This window comes from Theobroma cacao, chromosome 10 (assembly GCF_053813885.1).
Source record: "Theobroma cacao isolate CCN51 chromosome 10, ASM5381388v1, whole genome shotgun sequence".
NCBI classification, from domain to species: domain Eukaryota; kingdom Viridiplantae; phylum Streptophyta; class Magnoliopsida; order Malvales; family Malvaceae; genus Theobroma; species Theobroma cacao.
Window position 1 is genome coordinate 4251210 of NC_142648.1, and position 10663 is coordinate 4261872.

Consider the following 10663-nt stretch of genomic DNA (forward strand, 5'->3'; position numbering starts at 1 on the left):
TTTGTGGTTCAAATTAGTATATTAGAAAGTTTTTTATTTTAGTTAATAATTTTTTAGATATGGTGGATTGGTTGATTTGAGGCACTTGCTTTTGCATGTTTAAGCAATTTAGTATTGTTTTTATTGCTCAAAACTCCAATTTACATGTGAAATTCAGTTGAACAAATTAATTCTGTGTGAATGCTTATAGCTAGTGGGTAGAATCAATTTGGGGTTTTGTGTAAAAGTCCAAAGCTCTAGTAGCTTGACTTGGACTTGATTTGGCACTGCTTTTATAGCTGAAAATTGGGGTAAAAGAAGTATGATTTGGATCAATGGCGAAAGCAGGTAGAGTAGAATTGTATTATCTTGTTTCGTATTCCTTTTGTGGTCAAATTTAATGTTTGTGATCAAATATAGTTTCAATTGCATTACTAGCTGAGACTTTAAGTTAATAACTTTTATGGTCAAAACTTGCAACATATGAGTTTGTAAAATCTCGAGTGGTTGATGCAAAGCTGTGAATTCATGCCAGTGTTAGATTAACAGCCTTTTCCTTCGTCTGAGTGGTTCTTTTCACGGTCCTATCAAGTTCTCCATGCAATTTAGAGCCCCATAGATATCAAGGTTTGATGACTTGATAGGGTTCCAAGAGAGGGCAGCTCTGCATCTCGATCTAACTGGTTTTGGTTTGTTAATATTTGAAATTGGAACTTGCTGAAGCTCATTGCTATATATGAAGGCAAAAGTAGTAATTTCCACTGGGGACTTTCTCTTTTCCGCCAGAGTTTTTTAATATCAATGTTCCTGCTACACCAGATTGCCCATGCTAGTGGGAAAATTCCATTCACCATCTCCTGCCTCATCTGTACATGGTACAACCCCATGGGCCAATCCAGTATATGTTCAAGGCCTGAAGATAATCTGGAAACTTTCCATTCTTCAGGTCTCTTTTGCCCATAAACAATCTCTTAAAATCTTAGGCTTGAGACTTCCATGATTGGTGGTTTCGAATCTCTTCTTTCCTTCAAATTTTTGTCACATGTAAGAGTAAAATCCGCGTATTCTTCAAGCCATACACACAACTCCATAATTATATGTGAGAATATAAGGATCAGCATTGTTATGAAAAATCGTAAGCAAGTAGTCCTAATCAACTTCTGGCCTTCAAATGTCTTCTCGACAACACGGTCTAGTCAAAGTTGTCGTGTTGTTTGTTTGGCGTATTTGTTCTTTTTGGGTAAAGAGTACACCGTTGCTATCTGAGATATCATTTTTTTTCTTACTCTTTGTTATGCTTTGAGCATTCATAGAGGCAATAGATGATCCTAGGTATAACTACATCTAAAAATGATAAAAGTTACTGTGTAAATGCTAAACAAGCCTGCTCACGTTTGAGCTCGCTTCTAAAAAAAAAAAAAACTCAAACGAGTTAAATATTTCAAAGTTGTTCACAAAATGCTCTATTCGTTTACAACCCTAGAGCTGAAGCCTTGCAATCGATCTTTGAATGGCTACTTGTTGTTGGGCACTTTGTGGTAAAAACTAGTGATACCTGCTTCACTTCTCATTCTCAAACCATTTTTATTATTATTTTTTCTACTTCCATTGTTGAGCCCTCTTAACTCAGAGCTGCAAATGCGTTCGGTGCAGGTTTGGCTAAGCCCATGATTATGGTTATTAGGGTTGTAATCTTAATCAGTGACCCAAGTCTAGAGGGGTTTTCAAACTCCAAAGAGTGATTTTGGGCTTGATGACATAAACTAGTAGGGCTGTACCCAACGATTTGGCACTTGAGAAAGGAGGTGTAAAGTTGAGTTCCTTGACATGTACAGCTTCTAATTGCTTCAAAAATTGAAGTTAGATTCTTAAGCCGAATATCCTTCACTTTTGCCTAAATGATCAGCTGGTTAATAGACAATATGGCTTATACTAAAGTTTTTTTTTCTTTTAAAAAAGGAGATTCACCAATAAATCTTAGGAGAATACTAAATGGTTCGAAATTACGATAACAGAAATAATGATATATAAAGGTAAATAATGTTAATTTTAAAAATAAAGCATAATACTCAAATAAGTTTCTAAATTATTCAAGAAAATTTAAATAAATTTTTATTCTTTTATTGTATTCAATCAAACTCTTATACTTTTATTTTAAATCAAATAAACCTTTATAACTAATGATTGATTAATTGTAATTAATCAAAATATCACTTGTCATTTTATATTCACATGACATTAACATAACGTTGATCTAGAGAGTAAAAAATATCACGTGATCAATTATTATATCAAATTAACACATTATGTCATCATCATTATGATATGTCTACATGTCACATCATCATAAATTATAATATGTTAACATATGACATCAACATCATGCGGTATAAAATGACAAATAACATTTTAATTGAACCAATCATTAGTCATAAAGATCTATTTGATTCGAAATAAAAATATAAAAACTTATTTGATTCAAAAAAAATATATAAAAACTTAATTAAACGTAACAAAAATATAAAAAAATATTTTAATTTTTTTAAATAGTTTAATTTTTTTTTTAAATATTATACCTAAAAATAATTATTACTATTCTCGATCATTTACCATTTTCCTTTTAACTATTGTTTTCATGTTTTGTCCTTGACAAAAACCAAAACTCATTAAACAGAAATCAAATTAAGACAATTAATTGGTCCAAATCTTGACGGTGTGATTGTGTTTTCGCATGCCACATTGCTTAATTGCGTATGCATAGGAAACTTAAAAGCAAGTAGGAGATTTTTCAAATCCCATGTTGGAAGTAGTATAATTTTCCTGGGGGTTGACTCCTGGACATGCATATATAAAAATCAATGGGAGTTCTTGGATCCTGCTCACTGATACCAAACATTAAACAACGTGTTGCCAATTTCATGCTATAGAAATCCACAATGAGTTACCACATTCAACGCTTTCTCTAACCTAATAATTACCATTTATAAAGTGTTGACAATTGTTTCTTTCTTTTCTCCTTTCTTCAAAAAAGCTAACCCTATCTTTTTCTTCTAGAAAATGAAAATTTATAATTAAAATACCAAATTAGTTCATACAGTAGATTTAATCTCTTTATAATAATTTGTCAAAATTAAGTAATGATGCAATACAAATGTGGTACCAATAATGAATTCAAGATTTTGTACAAAAAGTGATTAGAGAGTAATCATATAAGATTATAGATCGAATCAATAATTTCATTCGGAGTAAAAATTAAAAAACTAAAAAATGAGAGCCGCCTCTCCTCGTCATCATTTTCAATCTACTCCTGTGTGGTACTACTCTATTGCTGACGCGATCTTTTTATTTTTTTTCTAAATTTTTATTTTGAATTCAACTTTCGGTGGAGACATGGATGGTTCTCTGTCAAATTGTTCTCTATGTTTTGTTTGAAAAGATAAAAATGAGAACAAATTTAGTTTTCTGTGTGCCCATCTTGATCCAAGAGTTGCAAACTTTCAATGTCAAAGCATGCCAACCAATTTACTTGTCTAATCTTCTAGTAATGTTTTGGTGTCCTATAGAGCACATGTGACATGTCTTAAGTGTGTGTGTGTATATAAATAGTAAATTAGGTACATTCTACTGATTTAGGTAAAACCATAATGATAAAAAATTTTACCTTTAATTTAACTAAAAAATACTAATTAAATGAACCGAATCAAGACATAAAATACCTTCAAAATCAATATTTTGTTTCACAAAATGATTATTCTATTTTTTATTATATAAGAAAAATGATCAAGGTAATAAGAATTCTTACCCGGCTATTCAAACTCATTATATGGGAATTGATTTAATTTTATGTTGATTTATTGATTTATTTTATTATTAGATTGTAATTATGATTTTTATTGATACAAAGAGAAAATTGTAGATATTATTAGGCAATATCTCAACCACCATATACAAAGACACCCATGGTTTTTAGCCCTAAAAATCAAAACTTCATTATTCAATAGACAACCTCATATAATCAACAAATGTTCCATTAAACTATCTTTAAAAATATCTAAGTCAAAAATAAGTATTTACAATAATTAAAAAGAGTTATATACAATGACAGAATCAAAGTGATGACGATCATCATCGTTTAATTTTTTAGTTTTTTTTTTTTATTTTTTTATTATAATATATGTAAAATTTAAAATATATAAATTTATAATCTTATATGATTACTCTTTAATCGCTTTTCATATAAAATTCTTAATTCGACAATTATAAATATAAGTTAACGAATGGGAAATTAAAGAGAAAAAAACACGATAATATCAGGAGAAGTTCAATTTTTTTTTTTTACAAGAGAGATTGAATATTGGTCAAATTAAAATTATTTTTGTGATGTGAGGAGTGTGTCACTTTGAACATAAAGAGTGGGGCCAGCATTCCTTGAGTCACGAATCTTTGTCTGCCTTGTGCAATTCCAAGTGAAGCCAGTTCAATGCCTTGCCTGTTTGACCCTCCACTCTTAACCCCAGCTGGTTAACCCCAATTTGGCTTTTTATTAAACCAGATTCAAATCCCAAAGGGATGTGTTGTTCATGGTGTTGTCTACCACAAGAGTCAAACTTTCATGGTTGGAAATTTTGTTGAAACCTTTTCTTCAATTAAAAATATCCCCCAACACTAATTTGGTTGGTTGTGCACTTGTGCATGGATTTCACCACATTGTTTATGATTTTTTTAATTTTTTTTTAAAAAATGACACAACATAACAGCACTATCTCGATATTTTGAATTAAGACGAAAGACCAAGTTATATCAATGTAAAAATTATTAATTATTACATAATTTTGTACCTTGATCCAAACCTAGTTACAACAAATGGTTGCCAAAACCACAATTGAGTTAAAAGAAACCATACACTTTGAAGCAAAAATAATGTAAGTTACAAATTTACAGTGACGAAGTCAAAGTCGAGATGAAAGTGTAATTGTCATCTTTTAATTTTTATTTTTTTCTTATTATATATATAATTTAAAATATATAAATTTATAATCTTGTTTGATTACTTTTAACTATTTATCAAGTAAAATTTTCAATCTATCACTGTTAATTTAACATTTATTTTATACCTTTTCAAGTGAAAAGTAATCTCATCAAGTGCATGTGAAAGAGAGAGAGAGAGAGAGAGTGCATGGCTTGTGGGGTAGTTGACTTTGGTTAAACTGTGTTTTTAATTACGAGAGATGTATGTGCTTGTCTTTGCACATCCGATGCCTTGAGACCCGGCTTGCCTCGTCCATCCATCCCTCCCTCCCTCCCTGTTCTGTCATCATCTCAATACAAATGGTTGTATGTTAGGTACATATATATTTTTAATAATAATATTTTTTATATACATGGTTTAATAATAAGAGAGAAAGAGAAATAAGTGAAAAAAAAATTTCATAAAGTCTAATAATAATTGATATTCATAAAGAATCATAAAAATGAAGTGCCCAAACTTTCCAATAAGCTAATTGACTAATATCTATTATCAATTTATTAAAGTCTGGTCCCAAAAGTAGTGATTTTTTCTCCTTTATATTTTTTTTAATTGGGTTTTTTGTAATAAAATATCGGGCTCAATTGTGTTTAAAAAAATTTCATATATGCAATCTTCGAGTCTTAATTTTTTAAAAAAATTTATGAAGAGTCTTATATAAGGTTTTTTTTTTTTTCTCTGTCATTGATTACAGACACGTGTATACAACAGAAATTCCGCAGTCTTCATGCTTCATTACACAACATGATCAAATTTCAAAGCCACCCCCACCTTCCCCTGTAGTTTGGTCAACATAGGATCCAAGTTTTACTGTCTAAAATATTGACATGTCTTAACCCTCAGAACCTCATAGCCTTCAACCCAAGACAAGTCCCTTTCCTATTGAATCTCCCACCAGATCAAGGATGGCAACTTAAAATATAAATGATTTAAGGGATTTGAAAATTGCTCATTCAATTTAGTCCATGCACTAAGTATTTTCTCTGTGCTTCCCCAAGCAGCATGGTTCCCACTAAGTGTGAAACAGATAACCAGTTTCTAAGCAAGGATCTGGGGTTTGGTTCTTATCCCCATCTGAGAAGTTTCAGACAGACATGACAAACAAACAAGCAGGGGGGTTAGGTTAGGATCTCTAGAAATTGTGTGCAAGTATTACGTAATAAGACATGGACAAGAGGGTCCAGAGAAAGTGTGCTTTATCTGTCTTAACCTGAGAGAAGTGATTCAAAATCAAAGAAACGGCCAGAGAAAGCTAATAAAGACATTCCAACCTAGGCAATAGAAATGTCTCTCCCTGTTGTATAAACAAATATAAATCCAGTTTCAGTCTAGGTCTAGGGTTCTCTTGAATTAAGTTATTAAAACATTGACTTTGTGGCTTGCTAGAAAAGTTAAAAATCTAAGATCCTTTACGCTAACAACAGGTGGTTAATGATGCTTTGTCTTATTCCTGCCAATGTTCAAAAAAGAACACGCTATCAGACTAGGACCATCCAATGTTCAGACTGACAGAGGCTACCTCATCATATTGAAATATGGTTTTCTTTGCTTAGCAAAGGAAAAGAAACAAGAAACAAACAAAGAGTTGTACGACTTTTTAACCATGGTCCACATACATTGAAGCAACCAATTAGGAATTCTACGTACAACATGACTCTACTGAATCAAATGTCAGAAACTCCATGCTAAAATGCACAGGAAGAAGCTGGCAAGAATTCTTCTATGAAACAAAGAAATTTGACAAATAACTTGGCAGGTTAGCAACCATTACCGGTCTTGAAGTCATCTTGATAGAGCGAAAAGTATTCTCCATTTCTTCGGTAGATATGCATACAAAGCCCTAAGTAGGAACATTTATTCAGCACTCTGCAGCCCTAAACTCCATACACAGCAAAAAGGCTGTGCTTTTTCTGTTATAAGCTTACAGTTTCTAGGACTCGAATTAGAAATTAAGACAACGGAAATGGATCCTTTTCTCTCCAAAGAAAATTTTAAGCTAAGCAACAAAATGTGGTTTACGGTATCACAAAAATGGGTAAAGTGGATCTTTCTCACAACTACCCAAGAAGAAATGAAATGAAAAGCAAAACCAATGACTTGGAAACTGTACAATTAGTGAAAAATGCTTGATCTCTATCTTCCTACGTTGTCACTGCCTGAATCCATGAGAATTGTTAGCCTCCTTGCCGTCTTCAGAAACTCACTGCAAAACATAAAACAATAAGAAAACATTATTAACATCTGACAAATCAAAAGCAAATGTTTAGTAAGCAAAAGGAAGTGATGCTAAAGAACAATTAGATTACCTGAAGGGCTCATCTCCTGTGTGTTTAACAGAACCAGCAGCATCGCAGTAGAGCACACTGCTCAGCATCTCTGAACTTTCTATACCAAACATGTTGGCCAGCTTCCCATGCAGCTCTTCATATGATCTAAGAACCGAAAGATCAAGGGTTCTACCCACATTCTCTGATTCCATAAACACTTTACAATGACCAGCCTCCAAGCCGAGATCAGATCTTTGATGCTCTTTGCACCAAGCAGACCCTTCCTCTGAAGAATTTTCCTGAGCGTTTTGATGTAATGCAGATCCAGAGCCATCAGAAGAAATTGCAGTCTTCTCTGTATTCCCATCAGATGAACTGTTTCCAACTGTATCACCCGAGCAGCTCTGGGAAGCCTGCTGCTCACTGAAAATGAGTTGACCAAACAATAAAATATGAGGTGTCTTTACTTCATTGCTTTCTTTCAAACTCTGGGTAGGATTTCCCGTTGTAAGCATGCAAGATATATTCTTTTTGTTCACATGGTCACTAGACAAGTTGTCATTGGAGATTCTAGTTGGCGGGGCAGTATGATCAAGTTGCTGTAAACCAAGCGGAAACAGTCCCGACTGCAGCTTGTTGGAGTGGAGATCTGATGAAGATAACCCGAATGGTGCATGCCTGGCTCCCTGTATGCCTCCAGGAATGTTGTCTGTAATGCAACATACGGGGCTGCTGGACCTGAGAGAGTTGCCAGAGAATGATGGCATTGGAATTTGGCTAAGTAAGGAAAAGTCTGGGTGTTGTGGAAGTCGCATCTTTTTCCTAGGTGGTGAGAAAGGATTAAGATGGATTGCTGGTATGTTTGAGACCAATTCAACCAGCCATGGGCTAACACGCTTCACATTATGGAGTAAATCTGGCTCATCCCATGCTACCTGAAAGATGTTAATTCAAGAAGAAGAAATTAGAAGCAAAACTATGAGCAGAAGATAAAGCTTAGAAAATAACATATGAGAATAAATTAAATTCTGAAGGCCACTAATGAAGAGCATAGCATTGCTAAAACAATAACAACACATGGAGTTACACTATGACCATAACATATGAGAATGGTAAAATACCTGCAGAAGACGCCATGGAGAATTAGGCCAACGGATGGGATCAACAACCTGAACAGAAGATATTGTTCCCATGAACCAGCTAATCCGTGAAGAGTCCTCAGTTTCAAAAGCCATTTTGAACCTCATCCCAGGATACCATTGGATTTGCATTGCTGCTCTAATTGATGAGGCCTTCACGCAGAACTCTGGAGTGCTTGCTCGTGGATAGTAAACAACCTCAAAGGGCTGCCCATTGGCTGCACAAGTCGCAGCTTCAATAACAGACTCAACTCTTACTTTTCCCCTCATATCCCCATTAGAGTCCTTCCTCATCGATTTACTCTCATCCTCCCTAAAGAATGGAGAATAACCCCCAAATTGTGAACCAGAGCTTCCACCCCCTGAATTCCACCCACATGGATACTCATGTCCACTCCCAATTCCTCTCTTTGCCCTACGAATTCCCACACAAAGATCTCCGTTCTCTGTTCTGAGAAACACAATTGAATCACCAGCCACAAGCTTCTTCTGATTCACAAAATTACTCCACCCCGTCGTCAAAAGATGTCGACGAGGTGTCCCCCTGTATATATGCCTAAATTTCCAAACCTCACCATGGACATCCTTGGCAAGAATGGTCTGAACAGGAGGTTCTGCATTATAATCCAGCCTAGGAAATATAGTCTCTGCACAATAGCGTGGAACAGAGAAACCCCCACCATTATTAGCATCAGATTGAGTCAATGTCTTAGCAAAGGAAGCTGGTTTCTCAGGATTCTCCATCCCAATATTTCCATCAAAACCATCATCTTCATACCCAAAATCATTTTCTCTCGAAGGGACCAACATAATTTTAGAATAGACCTCATCCGTTTCAGGATCTGCCATATACTTAACAGCAGCAATTCGACATAGAACAAGTGAAGGAATCAGAAGACTCCCAAAATCTACACTCCCATTGGCATGTTCAGCATGACCCTGAGGGAAGTAGAACACCTTGGTGTTCACTGATGGCATTTGTACCATGCCACCAGCACAGGCATGCCACAGTTGAGGATCTAAGCATTTTTCTGAATTCTTCAAGAGTTCTTTCCTAGAATCCATAACTGTGATCATCTTCCAATTCAGGTGGTCTAAAGCATACAAATAACTACACGTCCTTTGCTCTGTTTTCTCACTTGATGATTATTCTGCTAGTACATGAAAATTAAAAGTATCTTTAGCAAAACAACAAACTTTTTTTATATATAAAATCTACCCAAAAAAACAAAAATTGTAAATAAAGAATGATAAATTTATATATTTTTTCTAGTACAGAAATATTTTTAATCAATACACTACATAAATGGCAGAAAATTAATACAGAACTAAAAAGCAACCAAATGAAACAGATAAATTAGCTGATATTGAACAAAACTGAGAAAGAAAAAAAATACAAAACAAAGAAAAATAGAATTTTTCATAGCTATATTACACCATATGTTCCAGAGACACAAAAAAAAAAAAACCATTCAAAGAATTCACTTGAAAGAAAAAAGAGCAGACATTAAAGAATTAAAAGACCTTACCTTTTGAACAAAAGGAAGTATTTTTCCACGAAAAGAAAGACAACCCAGATTAAAATGAACCCAAATAAGCACAACAATGCAGGAAACTCAAACCTTTACGGCCAAAACAAAAAATAAGATATATCTCAATTAAAGAGAGATATATCAATCAAAGACTCTGAGAAGGAAAAGAAAAGAAGAGAAAACCCAGTTTCAACAAAACAAAAAAGCAGGGTCTTTGAGTTAAGGGAAAGTGAAGAGAGACTGAGAGAGTTTTAAAGAAGAAGAGAAAAGTAAGAGGAGAGATTTTTTACAGTGAAAGTTTTTGTGTTGTTGCCGACCAGAGGACTGTGGAGAGACTAACAACTATGAATGAGGAAAAAATAGTATAAGAAAAAGCAAAGAGTTTAATTTATTAATTATAATTAATTATTAATTTCCTTTTAGGATCGAGAAGGAAAAAGGAAGATTTTTCTTTTTTCTTTTCTTTTTGAGTGGATATGGATTGTAAAAAGTCCAAGATCAAAGACAAATTCAGGTGATTTTGCTTTTCTATTTTTTCCTTTGGCTTTTCTTTTCCTTCCTTTTTCATTTTTTTTCTTTTTTACTAGTATTAATTCTTCTTCTTTTACTTTTGTTTTTTATTTGTTGGGTTTCTTTCCCACTCTACTCTCTATTACCCAAGCGTGAGTTACACCTTTTCAATGCCTTTTTTCCATTTGGGTCTCCCAATTTTGCACTAAA

At 33.7% G+C, this 10663-nt stretch overlaps 1 protein-coding gene across 2 annotated transcripts; it reads right to left on the minus strand.

Annotated features, from left to right (window-relative positions):
- Positions 1–6796: 6796 nt before the first annotated feature.
- On the minus strand, positions 6797–10301 carry ARF16 (auxin response factor 16). Of its 2 annotated transcripts, none has more exons than XM_007009790.3 (4): positions 9941–10301; positions 8394–9562; positions 7312–8207; positions 6797–7208 (listed from the first exon to the last, which is right to left on the minus strand). In XM_007009790.3, exons 2-4 carry the CDS (start codon positions 9486–9488, stop codon positions 7139–7141), a joined length of 2061 nt encoding a protein of 686 aa, XP_007009852.3. In that variant the 5' UTR covers positions 9489–9562; positions 9941–10301; the 3' UTR covers positions 6797–7138. The 2 variants fall into 2 exon arrangements, with proteins under 2 accessions (XP_007009852.3, XP_017985073.2); XM_018129584.2 differs by having other exon boundaries at positions 8394–9565.
- Between the last annotated feature and the right edge of the window lie 362 nt (positions 10302–10663).

Bases quoted from the DNA above. Each gene is read 5' to 3' on its own strand.
- ARF16 (XM_007009790.3), bottom strand. From the start codon at position 9,488: ATGATCACAGTTATGGATTCTAGGAAAGAACTCTTGAAGAATTCAGAA. The intron at 8,208-8,393 runs GTATTTTACCAT...AACATCTTTCAG, and splicing joins CTCCATGGCGTCTTCTGCAG to GTAGCATGGGATGAGCCAGA. The intron at 7,209-7,311 runs GTAATCTAATTG...TATGTTTTGCAG, and splicing joins ACAGGAGATGAGCCCTTCAG to TGAGTTTCTGAAGACGGCAA.